The sequence below is a fragment of the Thunnus albacares genome, chromosome 5, assembly GCF_914725855.1.
Source record: "Thunnus albacares chromosome 5, fThuAlb1.1, whole genome shotgun sequence".
NCBI classification, from domain to species: domain Eukaryota; kingdom Metazoa; phylum Chordata; class Actinopteri; order Scombriformes; family Scombridae; genus Thunnus; species Thunnus albacares.
In genome coordinates, this window is record NC_058110.1 from 24,668,139 (window position 1) to 24,688,438 (window position 20,300).

Below are 20,300 nucleotides of genomic sequence, written 5' to 3' on the forward strand. Positions count from 1 at the left end.
GTATGTAAGTATCTTATCTTATCTTATCTTATCTTATCTTATCTTATCTTATCTTATCTTATCTTATAATGATGTCTTTCTCTCCTCATCAGGGATGACAGAGCACATGAACTCTGCTTTTCTCCTGCACCTTCAATTGATTGATTTATCTACTGTGCTTTAATTTCCTTTGTTGCATTTGTCTTCTGTGCATTCATGTACAGTCCCCATTTAGTTGTTACAGTGACTAGTTTATCACGTCTCATCTACTCATCATTGATGTATCATGTCATATTATCTCTTATTATTTAATCTTCTAGATTTTATCAGTCTTTTCTCTGCCTATTTTACTAGTTAGTATTGCCTTTTTATTTATTGCATTTGTTATTATTATTTTATTATTATATTTGTTATTATATTATTTAATTGGTTTTGTTTGCACATAATCTATCTATCTATCTATCTATCTATCTATCTATCTATCTATCTATCTATCTATCTATCTATCTATCTATCTATCTATCTATCTATCCATATATCTGTCTGTCTGGGGCACCAAATACAATACAACTTATTACTGCATTGTAATTGCACTGTAACTGTAGTTCTGGTCTATTGTTATTTAAATCAATTTTTTCATTTTATTTAATCTTTTTTTGTCTTATATCTATTTTTAATTGATTTTAATGTGGGGGTTTATTGCTTATTGTTTAATTTAAATGCTGTTGCATAATGCATTTATTCACCTTATGTAAAGCACTTTGAATTGCCTTTGTGTTTGACAAAGCTTAGCCTTGCCATGGTCAGCTGTGCACCAGCATCCCTTGGAGCCAGTGAGGATTCAGGATGTCTTGCTCAAGGACACATCAGCAATAGCAGCAGCAGCAGGGTGGATGCTGACAGACATGGGGTATGATCCGGGACCGTTCAGGTTGAAACACGGGTCAAACATAGAAATCACCGGATAAAAAGAGGCCCATAATGACACATTATGGAAATGGAAATGATGGAAAACTCATAGCCTAGTTTCGTCTGTGTTGTGCAGGGGGGCGGGGTAGCGCCCCCTTGCGGCACACCTCGCATTTCCGTGACGTCAATTCAGCACTGGGAAGGAGACAGCTCCCTCCCCCCAAAACCCAGCGCGCCTCACGTTGCATGGGTCCCCGGTTATTGATAACACGATTTGCCCGCTGGGATCCATCCCAGTAACGTGAAACTCGTGGATATAGGGACTGGAGATACAAGAGACAGCCCGGACCGAAGAGAAAGAACGATTCGCTCTTAATCACCGACAAATAGAAAGCCGAGCCCACCCCTTCACTTGACAACGCGACATCAACCAGGCAGAAAGGTATGGGAATGTCACACTATCCGGTTAAATGCTGGTTGAATAAGAAATCTGGTATCACAGGACGTTTAGGTATGATGCTCGGTGCGGTAGCGTTCACGCCGCTCACACTGCACCAATGGACTGATCCTGCCAAGAAACGATTCATCGTCGATGAATGCTAGAAAATCATATTTGTGCAGCGAGAAAGCCCACATTCCGAATTATTTGTGTTGATGCCAACATTGAGTAAATGTACAGACGCTGCGGCAGTTTCACTTGGCATGGACCATAGTAGGCATCGGGCTTGCAATTCATGCACGTCGGCTATGATGCTGCTGAGTGTCATCATCACATCCTCGGTTATTTAAAGATTGATCTTCCTGCGTTTGTGTGTGTGTGTGTGTGTGTGCACTGCTCCTTCGCACAGGCCCGGTGGTTGTTTGTTGCCCGTTTTTTCACGCTCCCATTTCGCTCAGTCGCCGTGGCTCTTCTCATGCAGTGGTGCAGTACAAGACATGGAGCTGGTGTAGGATATGTGAATTGGGTACATGTGGCCTCTCTCTCTCTCTCTCTCTCGCTTTCACACACACATGCACGCACGCACGCACGTACGTACGTACACATTCACACCAGAACGGTTATGCAATTCGTCATATTCCTCAGATGCACACAATGCTCTTCAGTTGATGCATGACGAGCAGCATATGGGAGCTGCTGGGTAGCTTTGCTCTGATCATGTCAGACCCTGATGCTGCTCAGAGGGACAGTTAAAGAACAGGTGACAGTCAGGGTTGTGGACTGCACAAGCTCCTTTTGGTAGATTCATTCACAAAGCCCATATCCACTCTGGTTGATGGCTCCACTGGGCAGGCTGGTCTCCCCATTCACAGAGATGAGGTTTTACTGAACAATTCAGACAGAATTTGGTTTTGGAGATGAGTGGTTATGCTGGAGAACTGGCGGACTGCCCAACTCACAGCACGACTCTGCCTTTTTTGGTGTCTTGTATTGCTTGAATGAAAGAAAAGTTTGTCCAAAGTCTGGTAATTTCTTTAAAAATCAGAAGATATACCAGAAGTGAAGTTAGCAGTCATTTCAGCACTGGACAGCTCCATGAGTAACATGGAGCTGTCCAGTGCTGAAGTTAATCTTGGCTTCTTTTTATCTTGTTTTGCAGATGAAGTATGGCTATTGAATGTGTTATAGATCATTCTAATGCATTTGTTATCATAAATCTTCCCCTTTAGGTTTACTTCTCATCTTTCCATCCTCCATCCACCCTAACCTGCTGTGTTGGGGAAACCCCTGATGAGTGGGACCTGTATCCATGAGCCCCGTGCCCCTTCCCCCTCCCTGTCAGGCTTCAGTACCCCCATCTCAGAACCCCCCTATCGAAGACTCGATGGAGACACCCCTGCCTGCACCCCCGAAACGGACCTGACCCCCACACAGTGTGTCCTCCGAAACGTGCTGTCCATTGACACCGGTGGACAGGGGGCACCGGGCGGCAGCAGCCCCACTCCCAGTGATGGACCCCACTTTGACAACAGCGTACTAAAACTACACGAACATGAGGCCTGCCAGTGTGGCGGCGGGGCTGAGGCGGGGCACAGTCCAGAGGCTGGCGCTGTTCGGAGCCAGTCGGAGAACATTCGGCTACAATCAGGAAGTGGAGGTTTTTTGGAGGGACTGTTTGGCTGTCTAAAACCAGTCTGGACCATGATTGGAAAAGCCTACTCCACTGAACACAAACATAGCCATGAAGGTATGTGAAGATAACAGAAAATGTTCCACCTCTATGCTATCTGACCATCTGCTGTGGATAGTATTTTTAAATGTCATAGAACAAAACAAGTCTGACTAGTTTGTGAGTTAAACATGTCAGTCATTCAATATGTGAGATATGTTGTGGTGCCTTTATAACCACAGAGCTGCACCATAGACAATATCTGAGCTCAATGATAAAGCTTGAACTTCATCAGCCTTGAACCAATACAACAATCTACAAATACTACAAGTAAAATCCTATATTTAAGAACAGAAGTATTATCAGCAAATGCTACATAAAGTTTTATAAGCAAAAATGTTTGTTCTGCAGAAAAATTACTGATTTATCATTACATATGGCATTATTACATTATGCATCAGTGCATAACTAGCATTTTCCTTTGCAGCTGGTTGAGGTGGAGTTAGTTTAACTACTTTATATACAGTCAGGTAGTTTAATCCAGAGGTTCCTAACCTAAGGATCTGGCCCCCTTCAAAGGGTCACAAGATGAATCTAAATGGTCATGAGATGATTAATGGGGTAAGGAAGAAGAAAAAAAATCTGCTATCTGCTAAACCATCTGAGAAGTTTAGAGAGGATATGTCTCTTTGGTGGATTTACTAATAGACATCTGAAACATGACCACAGACCCCAACTGACTTCACCTTTGTAAGAGGTCACAAGCCAAAAAGGTTGGGAATCTCTGGTTTAATTTTTAACAATATATTGTATTTTATAAGTTTAATATATGTTTTTTATATAAAATCTTAATCTGAAAAGTAACTATAGTTTTCAGATATATGTAGTGAGGTAAAAAGTGAAATATATCCCCCTGAAATGTAGAGGAGTGGAATAAAGTAGCAGAAAATGGAAATAACCAAGTACAAGTAACTCAAATGCTACAGTACTTGAGACTTTGTTTATGAGTCCTTCAGGCCTGCTTATTCAGTCTTCAGCTACAGTGAGTTTTCACAGCTGGCTAGGGGAAGCGTCGTGAGCATCTGCCTCCGCTGCAGCAGGTCTCCAGAGAGCTTGACACTTCAGTGGACCTCATGAAGAATTGATCTGCCTGTCTCTTTTATTCTGCGCAGCTCATCTCTCTTTAGTGACCATGCTCTCTCACTCATTTGAGTAGTGTCAGTATGACAGATGACACATGGAAAAGACAATGAGCAGATTGTTGTTTTTCCCCTCAATTTTTCACTTATCTCTGTGTAGCCTGATAGAAATGTATTGGTCCAGTGGATAAGTTGTCGATATACCATTTGTTTGAACATGGCAGGCACTTTGTATGATGTAATTGTGTCTTGCCAGCCCTAATGTGTAGCATGGACCTAGCATTTACTCAGCAAACCCTCTGACTCCTCCTTTTTCAAACTGGCAAGAGTGCACATTGACATTTGGAAGCCTTGCAACGTGGGATGGATATAATTTAAGTAATTCCTCTAAGGATGCTCTTGTTTACTTATGATTGATGCATGGAAGAAAAGTTTTTGTATCAATGGTCGTGTTAATTCTGTGTAATGCTCCACAATTTCACGTTTATTCATGTAGTTTTGTTTTTTCGACTTGTTGGTCTGCGTTTAGAGTCCTGGGAGGTTCCCTTTGAGGAAATCTCGGACCTGCAGTGGGTGGGCAGCGGGGCACAGGGGGCCGTCTTCCTCGGAAAGTTCCACGGAGAAGACGTGGCTGTAAAGAAAGTGCGGGACATCAAAGAGACTGAGATCAAACACCTACGCAAACTCAAGCACCCCAACATCATCACTTTCAAGTGAGGAGACTATTGATAGTATACACTTACCAGCCACTTTATTAAGTACACCTGTGTGATCTAATGCAATCCAATACAACAGCTCTGCCATAAATTTTACATTTGCAAAGCTTATACATTTTCAGTTTTTGTTGCCATTGTCAGGAAGGTGATAATTCTCCTTTATGTTTGTTATAGAGGTTGTAGTGGGTGGTGGTGGTGCACTGGAGTGCATTATATTGAATGATGTTCCTAATATTTTGTCCACTCCATTAACATACATGTGGAGGGCAAAATTAGGAACGCTTTTCAATATAATGTACTCCAGTACACCACCACCACCCACTACAACCTCTATAATAAACATAAAGTAGAATTATCACCTTTCTGACAGTGTCAAAAAAATGTATAAGCTTCATAAATGTAGAATTTATGGCAGAGCTGTTTGCATTAGATTTCAGAGATTGCATCAGATTTCAGAGGTGTACCTAAAAAAGTGGCCTGTGGGTGTATTTCACAGGGTCACGTATCAACATACCAATCATTTAATGCATAAATCTGGCTTTGATATAACACTTTCCTTTTCTGTTCACCTTTGCTGTTATTTGACTGCCTTGCTTCCTTCTAGGGGTGTGTGCACACAGGCTCCTTGTTACTGTATCTTGATGGAATACTGTGCCCAAGGCCAGCTGTATGAGGTGTTGAGGGCCGGCCGTAAAATCACCCCCTCCCTCCTGGTTGACTGGTCCATGGGCATTGCAGGCGGCATGAACTACCTACACCTCCACAAAATCATCCACCGAGACCTCAAGTCCCCCAAGTAAGTCAACAGCCTCAACACAGCTTGCCTGAATGAAGAGAGATTCACTCAAACAAGACCTGAAATTTCATGACCGATTTGTAAAATTTACATTTTATGGATCGAGAAAATTAGCGTTATAATCTCACTTTTGCAGTATGCTGATCACACACGACGACCTGGTAAAGATCTCAGACTTCGGCACCTCAAAGGAGCTCAGTGACAAGAGCACCAAAATGTCATTTGCTGGCACCGTAGCCTGGATGGCCCCTGAAGTCATTCGGAATGAGCCAGTGTCAGAAAAGGTGGACATCTGGTAAGTCCGATAAACATTCACATTTTTTTCTAGCGGATAAAGAGACATTATATCAACATGTTTTTTTTCTTGACTCAGTGTAGCAATTTAGCAATTATCTTTAATGTACTGCACTACAGTAGAAGTGCAGATGATGCACCAGTATTGTGGGTTAATGGTTGTGATTTCAATGTTTTAAAGATATTAATTCCTCTGAGGGATTTAAATGCATACATAGTGATATATTATGCATGTGATGACTGACTTATGTGATGTTATATGTATGTCGTTTGTTCTCAAGTCTCTTATTTTAAAATGATCTTGATCCAAATGAGACTTTCTGAATAAAATAAAGCTTTTACTTAACTTTAAGGTCCTTTGGAGTGGTGCTATGGGAGATGCTAACTGGGGAGATCCCTTATAAAGATGTGGACTCATCTGCCATCATCTGGGGTGTGGGTAACAACAGCCTTCAGCTACCCATACCTGAGAGCTGCCCTGACGGCTTCAAGATCCTCCTCAGACAGTGCTGGTGAGCAATTCTTGGATATGGACAGTTGGAATGTAGACAGCAAAAGACAAAAGTGGTAGAAAATGAGCAGTATGAGAGTAGTATACATGAGAAGGTGTCTGTGGTTTAAGGACTTTATTGATGGACACAGTTGTCTTTCCCATCTTGGATTTGCAGGAACTGTAAGCCCAGGAATAGACCTTCTTTCCGTCAGATCCTTCTCCATCTGGATATAGCGTCAGCTGATGTGCTGTCCACTCCGCAAGAGACGTACTTCAAGTCTCAGGTGTGGTTTCTTTTCTGATTCCCTGTGTGAATAACAAATGGGAGAAGAATATCTGTAGATGCACCAAAAGACACACAAATCATACATTTAAATATACAGACATGGATGTACACAAATAGACACAAATGCACCCACATATGCTTAAACAGTAATCAGACAACTGATTAGAGAGCTGGTTCTAAAGTCAGCACTGGGCAGACACAGCTGGTTAATAGAAATGTGCTCTCATCAGGCTGAATGGCGAGAAGAGGTGAAACAGCACTTTGAGAAGATTAAATCTGAGGGTACTTGTCTCCACCGACTCGATGAGGAACTGATCAACCGACGCAGAGAGGAGCTCAGGTTTGTTTTTTACTCACATACATGTTTCATGGCACCTCTTCTCTTGCAGCAGGTTTTCACACTGATGTGCCAGATTAGTACCAGTACACGGTGGTATTTTTGTTAAATTATCTTAGCATACATGTATAAGACCACTTTCACTCTGTCCCATTTCTCAATGTCACTCCTTTGTCCACCCCGTATGCATGAAAATAAGTGCCTTGAGTGCATGTCTATTATAGAGGATTTGGATTCTCTCATGCGGATGCACAATGACGTCAGCAGCCTCTTTTCTTCTCAGGCATGCTTTGGACATCCGTGAGCACTATGAGAGGAAACTGGAGAGGGCTAATAACCTTTATATGGAGCTCAGTGCTGTCATGCTGCAGCTGGAACTCAAAGAGAAAGAGTTGCAGAGGTATGAATAAACCCATGAACACATTTTGGCTTTGGAGGTATGTTTTTGTATAATATTAACATTCTTTATGCACTTTGGTGTCATTTGGTGTTTTTTTCCCCCCAGGAGAGAGCAATCTTTAGATAAGAAGTATCCCGGCTTGTTTAAGCACCACAGCTCCAGACAGAGCAGCTCCTCTAACTCCATGGACAAACTCATCAAGAAGAGAAATGTCCCACAGAAACTGCCTTCAGGAAAGAGGTTTGAGATCTCATTTCAGTGTTTATTTGATAAAAGTTTGATACTCTTATCAAGCTTGTGGATTATAGCTGATGACGAATCCCTCCTACTCTTTCAGGCCAGACATCCTAAAGTCTGAGGTAATCATTCCCAAAATGGATTCCTCCGTGATGCAAGTCACTATCCCAGCCTGCCCCAACAGAAGCTCCACCTCTCCCAGTCGGTCTCGGAGGGTAAAGACCCGCCATCGCAAGCCCGGTAAGGGCAGCAGTGGGGACCTGGCTGGACTTAAGGCAAATCAGTCGTCACCTAATAGGGACACAACTGTCCAGGCTAACAGTTCAACCACTAACACCTCCAAGCAGCTGCTGGAGCCTTCTGCAGCCCTGCGGGGCCTCAGCCACGAGCAGCAGCAGAGGCAGCTGTCCTCCTCCAGCCCTGACCTCATCTGCACCACGCTGGAGGCAGAAGGCCAGGGAAAAGGGGATCCTTCCGTGGGCGGGCTGGAGAGAGGGGGGAGCCTCAGTGCCTCTGCAGGTTTAGGGGGATCAGAAGTGGGGGCAGCCGGTCTGGATGATCTCACAGAAACTCCTCCCCGCAGTGACACTCCCAGTGAGGATGCTGCATCATTCCCATTCTCCAGCAGCCCAGACTCACCGTGTGGGAGGGGGGCGGCAGCAGGGCGGGGATCTCTGGGATCCCCACGCCTGCCCCATGACGGGGAGGACAAAGAGGAGGGAGCCGGTGCTGTGAGGATGCCACGGGGGGCATCGGGGGGAATCGGGAGTCAGCACCTCACACCTTCAGCCATTCTGTACAGGGCAGCTATCACACGCAAACAGGTGAGAGTGCTGGATGTATCTGTTCACATTCCTCAGTATTCTCCTGTGAATACTTTCATAATTTTCACTTGTGCATTTTTCTTGCCTGTGACTACAGAGGCGTGGAGTGTCATCAGAAGAGGAGGAGGGTGAAGTTGACAGTGAGGTTGAGTTACCACGGAGACGGTGAGTTGCTGTCCCTCGTCACTGGAAAATTCCCTCAAGCCATCTTCCCTCACTGACAAGTTGCTGATTTATTTACAGTACTAAATCATTTTGACTTTTACATGGTCAATTCTGTGATTTTAAAACCTTGTATTGTTGTTGTTGGTTTTTTTAATCTCTTTAGACGTCCGACCAGCATCACCAAGTGCCAGTCGGTGTCTACCTTCAGCTCAGAGAACCTGTCGGTGTCAGACGGTGAGGAGGGCCACACTACTGACCACTCCCACAGCGGCACCCCCGACGTGGTCAGCACCAACACAGACGATAGGTTGGACGACCGCAGCGATGACCTCCTCTCTCAGGGATCCGAAATCCCGGCGGACAACACGGATCCTGTGCAGGCTTCCGACGGCCTGTCGGAAAGAGACAGCGCCACGGGCCAGGCCAAAGCTCAGCTGGACGCCGGGCAGAATCCTAATGAGGTAAAGCAGTGCCACAGATGACTGCATGCGTCAGTTTGTAGTTTTCTTACTCTAAAAACACTTATGTCTTTCCGCTCTCTCTTCTCTCAGAGTCGGGCACTGTGCGATGACTCTGACTGCGACAGTGCTGAGCTGGATCAGTCAGGTAGCGGAGAGCTCAGCCGTCCTCCCAGCGCTGGAGCGTGGCTGCCGCCATCTCAACCGCTACCCTATCAGGGGTCTCCGCAGGCGCCTCATACAGGACCTCCATAGACCACGGGACACTCCAGCTACCCTACAGTGAACAACCATCACAGGCGTACACCAATCTGTCAGTGCAGTACATTACTGTTGTCATGAGGGATCACACCTACTACACCACTCAGACTATGACAAGTTGACTTATGGTGTCTCATAAGTTTGTTGGCTGGCAAACCTACATCAGATGACATAGGACATTTGTCATAACCTGACATCATATTTTTTGGCAGCTTGTGACATCAGATAAATGTCATGTAAGTTCAGTAGGGTTTTCTAGGCAAAATAGTTACCAAGGTAACCGTAGCCACCGCTCCAGTTTAGCAAAAACCCTTCCACAGACACACACGCACAAGACACCACACTCTTAGTCCTTTAAACACTCTAACCCTCACTCTGGGAGCATCCTGATACTCCATACACTAATGCATTAAATACTAATGAATAATAATGTAAATATCCATTACATACCACATGAGAAATATCTAACTTTATTTTATTTGTAAGATAAAAATGTAAGACTAAACGGTATGCAGCCCTGTGAACAAATGCATGACTACATGTTTATAATTTATGGTTCGAATGTGTCCGTTTTATATTTTGTGAAAGTTTACACTTTTTTAATCCTGAAAGTATTACTTCAGTTATTTTGTTTATGTTAATAAATGTCAGCACTGAAAAAAAAGGGGGGAAAAAAAGTCAAAATGGAATGAAAATCTCACCAAGACATCAATCATGATGCGTAATTAGGGTTCTCAGTAGGTAATATATATTATTTTTTTTAACCCTCCTAACTACTGAGTTTCAAATACACGGAAGACATGCGTGAGGTTTTTATTAAGGTTATCGAATTTGTGATAGAATGGGAGACCTTTGAGTTCACTCAAAAAGCACTTCTACTATTGTACAGTAGATACTGCTCTACCGGTTTCTGAAATTGTTGTCTTTTATTATTAGGATGCACAGCAATGACCTCTTCTGACACGCACTAGTATTTCTAACCAAGCTAACATCTTATGCTTCAACTCTCTCAGCAACAACACTGGTGCAGGTGCTTCAGTGATGAACACACACAGGTGAAGGTGCTTTTGTACAGAACCACAAGGACTCCTATAGTTCACGATGTTGGTAGGCTTCTTAAAAACCTCCACTGTTCCTTTTACCCTTTAAGATTACTGCGGAAGTAGCCAGATAAGGAATAGAGCACTTCTCTGTGGTGGTTACTAGTCGAAAAAAAAAAAGTAAGTATCCTTTGGGTTTGAATAGAAATGTTTTGTTTTTATACAGCATTGCACATTGTACCTGTAACATAGGAATTATATCAAAAAGCAAAATATTATGAGCAACAATAAATAATGTATTGGTTAAAAAAAAAAAAAAAAAGTGTGATGTTTGCTTAAAAAGACGGGTCGTGTTATAGCTACAGTTTGTGCTGTTGCTACATCACATAAAAACAGCTAAAAGATAAATAAATGACTATTTTCAACGACTCTAAGCATGCCCAAACTGTTCTAGTGTCATTTACTGACTTACAGTTTTGCCCTTTCACACCTGTATGCCATTAAAATAAGATTCCCCCCATGAGACAGGACAATGTTTTTGGATTATCAATAAATCTGAGCTTGATAACGGGTCAATAAAAAAAAGGTGTCTTGTCAGCTGACTAAAACATGAATCAACATATGAATGAGCGAGGCACGTTCAAGCATTTCACATCTTTTTTTTAATTTCTGCATTTCATTTCTTCAACAATTTAATTGCACCCAGATCTACAATAGTTTGAAAACGTGCACAAAAACGTGAGTTTCTTCATCCTGCAAAGAATAAAAAATAAAATCTGACCCAGGCAAAAAAGGATAGCAGGAAACTAGTGTTAATTCTATAATTCTCCTTCTAGTTAATCATAATTTAATACCTCAGCATAATATACTTATAAAGACCAACATGTCTTGTAGTTTTGCCCCTTGCAGCATTCCCCAGCCCTGCAGTTAAAAAAAATATTTTCTCTATTTAAAACAAACATTTCAATGTTATCATTATTATCATCATCATCGTCATTACTATGGTCTTAGTAATTTCAGAGAAAAGAAAATATTTTCCTCTCATTCAGGCCCACTCCTGGTGACCAAGGCCCACCCACCCTTATCAGAATCCAATACACAACAATACTCAAAAATCCTGATCGAGAAATAAAAACGGATGGAAACACAGGAATGACACAAAACAATTACTCAGCAAATTAGAGGTGAGACAAAATGTAGCTTAAAATTCTCCTTTGAACCCCCGCTTAACAAGGGATAAATTACCTTCTGACTAAAGAGGTTTTTTCTCCTGCATACATCTTCAACTGGAGATCATTTACACCCATTTAAAACCCGTCACACCCACAAATGCCTCATTCAGGAAGTACAGCTTCAAATAGAAGATGGCAAATATCAATGAATTCTACTCTTAACAAGGAGCTGCGTATTAAATAAAAATAAATAGATATTTTAAAAAGGAAGGGAAAGAACAGTCCATCTATAATGTTATTGTGTCTTTTTTTCTTCATTTTTACATTTTCTAAGAAAAATCTGACATAAGAAAAACATTATTTATGCCTTTTCAGATTTTTCTAAAACGTTTTACCTATATCAAGAAGATCATACAGATATACAGCAAAACAAAGGAAAAAAATACAACAGAAGGAAGTCTTTAAAAACTATATGCAAAGGGAATTTAAAAACATAATAAATAAATAAAATACCATTATCATGATGATGGTATAATTACAACTGAGGTGTCTAACCAAAGCAGAGGAGAAAACAGTGAGTTTATAGTACTTGGTTTTTGCATTAAGTTCAATAAGGGACCTCTTGGTAAAAAGTAGGGGGAGGGGTTCCATTAGGTGCTGATGAAGATCCTCCATGTCAGTTGGCTGCGAGTCCAGTAGCTTCAGAAGACAGCCTGAGTACAACAACAAAAACAAGAACATACAATTTCAACCTTAAAATTCTTAAAAACATTTGAGCTCATACAGCAAACTTAAAAGAATTAGACAATGAGACATTACTTCATGTGTTTGTGGATTTTAAAATGACACAATGACTTTGAGGTTTACGGTAAAATAAGGTAACATTTTTCTGAAGCTGCCTCTGACATTCAGACAACATTCATGGTTATCAAGAGTTTAAGCAGGGGAGGAGCTGTGTTTCATGATGCTAAACTCTATAATTGCAGTGCAAAGTTTGAGTTATCCCCCCAGTATGGTAGGGTTGGATATTGTTTGAATTTTATCAATTCTGAATCTGCTTATTGATTCTGGTTTTTAAAAAGAAGTCAAATATTTAGATAACAAAAATATCTTTATTCTTTTAAGTGTTTACTTTGACTTTTACTGTTTCATTAAAATAATTGATTTAAAAGTCTTTTGTAACTGAACTGAACAAATTCAGATGCTCGACCACTTAAAATGATGTCGTTCTATAAAGCCTTGCCAATGTGAAATTTAAAATAAACGTATTGTGTCTGTCAGTCACCAAGGCCCTTCGAAACACTCCAGAAAAATAGAGCTGTAGAAAAACATTGTGCTAGTTTTTCCATGCTAGCGTATCCTTGCAATGAAACTCAAAAAAAAAGCACAAAATACAAAGCTTCTGGTTGCTGTGTGCTCCAAATGAAATACTAAAAGCAGCGAAGTAATGAAATACTAAAGCAGCGTTAGAAATGACTCTAAAGTCCGTCTGAGCAAGATGCTAGAACTAAAGTGCATTCAGTGCACAACACCTAGCTGCAAACAAATAAACAAAGTCAATACATAAAAACAGAGGGTGTGTCACGGCTAGTTATCCCTGACCCTACTGGAGGCTCTAGCGCCGGCTGATGACACACTCCAGCTCGGAGACCGCAACACATCAAACACTGAACGTTCTTTTAGAGCAACGCTGTGCCGCCTTAAATATTTGGTCAAATTTACTGTGCAATCTGACTTACAGCTAATTAGCATGCATTGCGTCAGGTTCCGGCAGACAGCCACATCCTTGCAGATATGTAGCCTTTGTTTGCAGTAATTAAGGGTTATCGAGTAGGATTGGGCAATATATCGATATTATATCAATATCGTGATATGAGACTAAATATTGTCTTATATTTAGGATGCTGTAATATCATATTATGTCATAAGTGTTGATTTTTCCTGGTTTTAAAGGCTGAATTACACTGAAGTGTTGTAATTTTCTGAGCTTACCAGACTGTTGTAGCTGTTCTATTATTTGCTTTTACCCACTTAGTCATTATATCCACAATACTGATGATTATTTATCAAAAATATCTCATTGTGTAAATATTTTGTGAAAGCACCAATAGTCATCCCTACAATATTGTCACAATATAGATAGAGGTATTTGGTCAAAATATTGTGATATTTAATTTTGTCCACATCGCCCAGCCCTATTATCACTTTTAGGAACTGATAAGCAGAACAGAAATTACATTTTTTTAATACCCAGTTCTTGACATTTTGGATTTGGGTCTAATTTGGAACCAGTTTTCAATGCTACCGTGCTGCTGGTCGTCTGCCACGCCAAAATAATAGACAAAATGTGATTTCTCAGAAACGAAGCTGGAATAATTGATACTAGTGGTCATAATATAAACCTACAGGACAGTTACATTATCGTTTAAAGAAAACTTTGTTACAGAATGGGTAAAACCAGCAGCCCCTCTCATTTCACAACTCTATTTGGATGGATCTTACTGACCCCACTGCAGAATATTGGCCACGCTTGTTTTTATAGACAGATTACAGATTTTTCCGTCTTTTATCACACAGTAAGTGAACTGTAAAAGCTGCCTTAAGGTATAGTAGTCTCATGCGAATAAAGCTTTGGTAAATATTGAACATTTTCATTTGGGGAGGAAAAGGATTCTCAGCCTTTTCTCTTATTATTACTATTAATAATAAGCACAAGGACACGCAACTAAGTCTTTGGCTCGACTGCTGGCCAGCCAAATGGACATAAAGTACAGAAAACACCAGAAAATAAGTTAAAAGAAGCTTTTTATCATCATGTTATTCTCCTGTGAATGCTGAAACTCTAGAAATACTCCTCATCATATCAAAACTGACAAACAGCACTCTAAAATATTTTGCCATTTCACCTACAAAATAAACAGTCAGACCTAAAATTCTGCTTTGTTCCTGTCAACTTGCTGCACTGTGATGGATGTGTTTCACTAGCAAAAACGCCTCTTACCGGGCATTGATCAGGTACTCAGCCAGGCTGATACTGGCATGAGAGCCAGTGATGGTGACCTGTCTGTCAGTTGAGCCCTCCACAGGGTTGGCAATCTTGATCTGAGCCCCTGACATCTGACGGATCTCATTGATCTTTGCGCCCTGACGGCCAATGATGCAGCCAATGAGCTGAGGGAAAAGAAATATGTGAGCATGCACCAAAATATTCAAAATACGCAAGCAGCAAGAAAATAGGCAACTTTAAATTAAAAAAAAATAATAAAAAAAAGCAGGATGCATCTCTGCTAAAGCAACAATACACAGATGGTAAATATTGGCAAGAAGAGTAAATAAGCAAAAGGAGATAAATGCGACTTACATCGTTTGGAATGGTCAGCTCATGTGAGCCAGTTTGTGCAGAGGCATCCATCCCAGCTGTAGAAATACAAAGAAACCCCCATGAGAGTGTTGATTGGGTGGATTATTACAGATCTACTGCAATCACATTCCCTCTTTCAATCTGTCCACCTACCCTGGAAGCCCTGGTTGCTATGTGCAATGGGGAAGGGGCTCTGCTGCATGGCCAGCTGGTGAAGTTTGGTGAGCTGTTGATAGAACGGACGAAAGGACACGGAGAGCAAACAGACAGAAATTATGTGTGAGGAAAAATCTAATAAGACACTTTAAAAGCTGAAATTTTGTTATAATCCCCCTTTAATATAGATTGTTGTGATAATGAGAGGAAAATATGAAATGGAACATAGGACCCATGATTTATCTTAAAACTCAAACAAACATTAATGTTAATATTTAGTAAAGTTCAATCTTTGGAATTATTAAATGGATGTCTGTGTGAGACAGTGGTGGTTGGAAAAATAAGAGTCAGAGGGATGAAATAAGAAGGTGGCATGGTTTCCCAGGACCGAACTTGCAAATATATTGGATCACTTACAGAAGGCCCTTCACTTACATCAGGCTGTGGAATGGCGTGCTGCCCTTGGACAGCGTATGCCTGCAAGGAGAGAACAGCACTTAGGAGGGTGTGACAGTGTCACACAGAGTGTACTCCAATATCCATAAGTCCTCTGTCCTTGGTGTGCTACAAGAACAAAGCCAGGCGAGCTACAGACCAGCACACCAGCAGCTCTAGACTGACAGTTCATGTATAATTTTATTTTTTTTTGACCAGAGATGGGAATATCTTTCCCCAGAAAAAACATCAGATTATTCAGGCCGAGCAGTATCAGTGTCAACCTCAAGAGGAACAAACAAATGCTTTCGTTGCTTACCTGACCACCTGCAAAGATGACAGGAGAGCCTGAGGGTTTGGGTCTGTACGGGATGGTCACTCCCTTCGGTGGGGACTGAGAAAACAGAAACATATAATATTGACTCTTCGATTCAGTTAACATTCACAGTAACACTGAAAATAATAATCCATCAAGGGTATTAATAACAATTCTCAAGCAGTAAAAGCAGCATTACATTACAGTGTTTTTTGGGAGGGAGGTTTGTGCAGCTGTGGTGGTTTTGAGTGTCAATTCCACATTTGTCACATATCTGTTGCTGTTTGGGTCTATACTTTTTTTTAGTTTTAGATAATACAATGACACAATTACATTATTTATTTTCATTTCACACTTTCTCTTGTTGTGGTGGCACACCATTGTTAAATGAATATAGAGGAAACACTGATCAGTCTTTACCTCGAGCATGACGACACAGATCTGCTTGACACACTCAATAATGGACTGTGGGGTCCCTGCAACGGTGATGGCACGCTCTGTTGAGTTGGGTAACATGTCCCCTGCTACTTGTACCTGAGCTCCTGCTGACTGTGGAGACACACAAACACACACACAAATACACAACAGTTACAACACATCAGGAATAAGATACAGGCTCAAACATTACAAAAAAAAAAGACAGAAATATGATAACAAACCTCTCTGATTTCCTTGATCTTGCAGCCACCCTTGCCAATGAGTGAGCCACACTGGCTGGCAGGCACGACGAGGCGCATGGTGACTGGCGGTTTGCTGGTGGCCGTACTGTTAGTCATTGAGGTGCTGATGTCCTGCAAGGCAAGTGAAACCAAAATAAAACTTAGGAAAATTTGAAACTCAACTTTACAGCTATAATATGTTTCCTTTCAAACGTAATGAGCAACTCCAACCTCCTCCAGTTTCTCAATGATCATGGAGAAGGCTTTGAAAATGGAGGTGGTGGGTCCCGCGAGGGTTATGATCCTCTCCGGACAGTTCCCCTCTGAGATGTTGATGCGAGCGCCACTCTGCACAGGCAGACAAACAAAACAGGAAATACTGAATTAGTCGCAGAGTTATCACATGAGTCAATGTCACAATATTGAACATGTTTCTTCCTGTTATCCCCACATGTCTAAGAAAATCATCTTACCTCCTCTCTCATCTTCTTAACTGACTCTCCTTTCTGTAATGAAAACAAAAATACTGTTATATTTACAAAACAGACCAAAGGATAAGATGTAGATAGCATCATTCTGGCAGTAAAACACAACTTACTTTGCCAATAATGCTTCCAACCTCCTGCAGAAGAGAAGAAAAAAAAGCATGTTAGAGCAATAAATGCATTCTTCATGGTCACCAGCACAGAAAAGCTGAAGTTGTTTTCATTTCTGCAATAACTTAAGCACAGGCTGCCCTGATTCAACTGAGGAACGAATTCAGACAGAACTAGAGTGGGACTCAAATATTAATTCAGTTATCAAGCATTGCATGCAGTCACACTCACCTTCCCATGCATGAGTAGCCTGATGGTTAAGGTGACATTAAGTCCTCCTTCAACCAGACTCGAGTCCATTGCTGCAGATGAATCCAGAGTGTAAACTGGCCAACAAAGTGAGTCTTTGGTCACTGGCTGAATGTCTGCAAATAGGAAAATGTGGCCATCAGAAACAAATGTAGCGCCTAGAAACTAAGAGGACATCTCAGAAGAAACATTGTTTACTAAAAAGCTGCTGTCAGTGCAGATCAATGAAGTGATGCAAGCAGTTACCCTCTCGTAGACTAGAGCTTGGGACTGTATGTTAATGACATTTGCTAGCCACTTCGAAAGAATGAGACGTTTCATTCCTGTAATTCACATTAAACTGGCCCGAGTCCACTCATTCACGTTAGCACAATTGACCCACTGTCTCCAAGTGGCAACGTCTATTTCCTGGCATTGGACAGCTGTGGCGACACAGCGTGTCGCTTCATTTTACTAAAAGGCATAAATGTAAACTTTCACAACTTCCACTTTATATTATAGTGACTTTGTGTCGAGTGAGCATCGACAGTAATAACTGAAGGGGTCACAGCATAACGGTAGCCTCGCTAAACATATTTTAGGCAGAGCATCACAGCTAGTCACGCAAGCAACACGGCTAACTTAAGTTAGCTACCGTAACATTTCTATCGCAACTTCTTAATTCCATTGCCGCATGTTCGACTTGAATGCTGGGATATTTAACCACCACCATCTGTAGGAAACACATAATTAACAGCGGCATGCTAGTAACTCCTGATCGACCACTGAGTTAAATACAGTTCGGTAATTTTCCATCCAGCTTGCTAGCTTTAGTAGCATCGTCTGATCCAGGAAATAGTCTGATCCCGCGGCCTACAGAGTTACCCCCTGTCCTTCACTCTGAAAGGAAAGCAGGGAAAAAAACAAACACAACAAAGCCATATCTCGGAAAGTCTTACCCGAACCGTCCCTTGAAGTGTGTTCAGGGGGTGGGTAGGGTGGCAAGGGTGGAGGGGAGAGGTTCGGGAGGGAGTTTTAAAAGGATCCGGGGAAGAGGGAAGAGACGCCGCTGTTCGATCGGACTCCACTCTTCTGCTTAGCACAAAAGACAAAATGCGTTCAACTTTGACCTCTCACCTGCCCCGCCCCTCAACCCGGGTCAACCCCGCCCACTTGGCTCTCTGCCCCTCCCCCTAAATATCCACACGTTTTCATTTAAAATAACAATCTGATCAATTTATCTGTTTCTAATGCTACAAGTGATTTACACGCTCATTTTTTGTGGTCAATAAAGTCAAAGAAGTTTCATATAGAGAAGTTCATAAATGTTGCCCCTCTAAATATTTATTCTGGAAATTTAAAGATCCCTTCCAGACATGTATTAAAACATATAAAAATACTCTGCTTCGAACAATATTATAATAATGTTTTTTCCAAGTATAATTACCACATTTATATCCTTAAAATGGCATCTACTCTTTGTTCCTTATTAAAAAAATCTGGAATCCCTGAATATGCAAATATTTTTATTTCAAAAGTTTTCTGCTGGACACAAGATGTTTCCTACATCACTGTACGGTCCATTCTCAGTGTTTGTGCACTGGGAGCTTCAAGTTTCCACATCACACTTGTGTAAGTTGAATATTGGACCAGAATTGGCTTCCAAAGTAGTAGTGATGTCACAAACCATGCTCGTAGGTCCACCCATAAAATCAAATTATCAATGAGCACAGAGAAACTTTCCACTTTCAGCAGATTAATGTAAAAAACAGTCTTCTAGTGTCAAAATGTGCATATACACCATTATGCAGAGTGAAGCTCAAACATCTAACAGTAGGAACAAGAAGAAGAACATATTTTTCAGTGTAAGAGGACTTTAAGAGCATTGAGTCACTAATTTTCAGTTGTGGAAGAACTACTCAGATCTTTCACTTAAAGGATAGGCTCACAGTTTTTCAAGTCTGTCTTAAAACAACAGTCAGGTGCCCAAATGGACACTGGAAGAGGTTTTCCTCGCTGTAATAATTCCTCCTGTTCATACTGGCTATTAAAAGATCCCCTTCAAATGTGCTTTCAATGTAAGTGATGGGGGCCAAAATCCACAGTGTGTCTACACAGGTGTTTTGCTCAAAAATGCATTTAAAAGTTTATCTGAAGCTTATATGAGGCTTCCGCAGTCTGAGTTAGTCATATCAAGTGGATATCTGCCACATTTACAGTCTTTTTAGCATAAAATTCCCTCTTTGTGTTTCCTCAGACAGTGTTTCCCTGTTGAGCTGCAGTGGAAGTATAGTAACAAAAAGAGGGACTTAGGCACTAAAAAGACTGTAACATTGAAAGATATCTACTTGGTTTGACTAATTTGGATAGCTGAAGCTCCATATTAGCTTCAAATAAACTATTAAATACATTTTTGCACAGAAGGCTTGTGAATTTTGTCCCCCATCACTTACATTGTAATTGCATTATGAAGGGATCTTCTAATTGTCAGTATGAATAGGAGGAATGATTATGGCAAGAAAAACCTCTTTCAATGTTAATTTGTGCAGCTGACTGTTGCTTCAACACAGACATGAAAAACTGTGAACCCGTCCTTAAAGAGCTTTGAGTCAATACTGTAACAATAACACTGCAACAAATTTTGGAAAGATCTTTGTTTCATTTCTCATGTGTGACTTTGCATTTTGATATGGAGATTAGATTTTTTTGTATTCACAAGTAAGAGTAAAATATATGCAAAACAGCATTTTTAATCAACTTTACTATCCTTCAAATACTTTATAAGCTACACAAGTTTGAAAAGGTGAACCCGTCCTTTTGTTATTACTCAGTCTTCCATTAAGACTGTCTTTCCCTCTGAAAACAAGACTTTATATAATTTAAGTCATTTTATTTTTATTTATGCTATGCCCCTGAACTGAACAATGAAGAACAG

The 20,300-nt window shown here is 41.1% G+C and overlaps 2 protein-coding genes across 4 annotated transcripts; one reads left to right on the plus strand and one right to left on the minus strand.

Annotated features, from left to right (window-relative positions):
• The first annotated feature begins 662 nt into the window (after positions 1-662).
• map3k12 (mitogen-activated protein kinase kinase kinase 12) lies at positions 663-10,829 on the plus strand. 2 transcript variants are annotated; one of them, XM_044353023.1, is made up of 14 exons: positions 663-889; positions 2,557-3,074; positions 4,665-4,848; positions 5,456-5,647; positions 5,784-5,942; positions 6,295-6,453; positions 6,610-6,718; positions 6,951-7,060; positions 7,341-7,457; positions 7,563-7,697; positions 7,795-8,518; positions 8,616-8,683; positions 8,847-9,144; positions 9,235-10,829. In XM_044353023.1, exons 2-14 carry the CDS (start codon positions 2,618-2,620, stop codon positions 9,394-9,396), a joined length of 2,874 nt encoding a protein of 957 aa, XP_044208958.1. In that variant the 5' UTR covers positions 663-889; positions 2,557-2,617; the 3' UTR covers positions 9,397-10,829. The 2 variants fall into 2 exon arrangements, with proteins under 2 accessions (XP_044208958.1, XP_044208957.1); XM_044353022.1 differs by lacking the exon at positions 663-889 and adding an exon at positions 1,078-1,330.
• Positions 10,830-11,081: 252 nt separating this feature from the next.
• LOC122982672 (poly(rC)-binding protein 2-like) lies at positions 11,082-18,481 on the minus strand. 2 transcript variants are annotated; one of them, XM_044352138.1, is made up of 13 exons: positions 18,325-18,481; positions 17,369-17,502; positions 17,140-17,163; positions 17,015-17,047; positions 16,773-16,889; positions 16,542-16,673; positions 16,303-16,431; positions 15,886-15,960; positions 15,549-15,608; positions 15,129-15,201; positions 14,976-15,031; positions 14,616-14,785; positions 11,082-12,327 (listed from the first exon to the last, which is right to left on the minus strand). In XM_044352138.1, the coding sequence occupies exons 2-13, from the start codon at positions 17,435-17,437 to the stop codon at positions 12,291-12,293; spliced, it is 975 nt and encodes a 324-aa protein (XP_044208073.1). In that variant the 5' UTR covers positions 17,438-17,502; positions 18,325-18,481; the 3' UTR covers positions 11,082-12,290. The 2 variants fall into 2 exon arrangements, with proteins under 2 accessions (XP_044208073.1, XP_044208074.1); XM_044352139.1 differs by having other exon boundaries at positions 15,567-15,608; positions 18,325-18,480.
• Between the last annotated feature and the right edge of the window lie 1,819 nt (positions 18,482-20,300).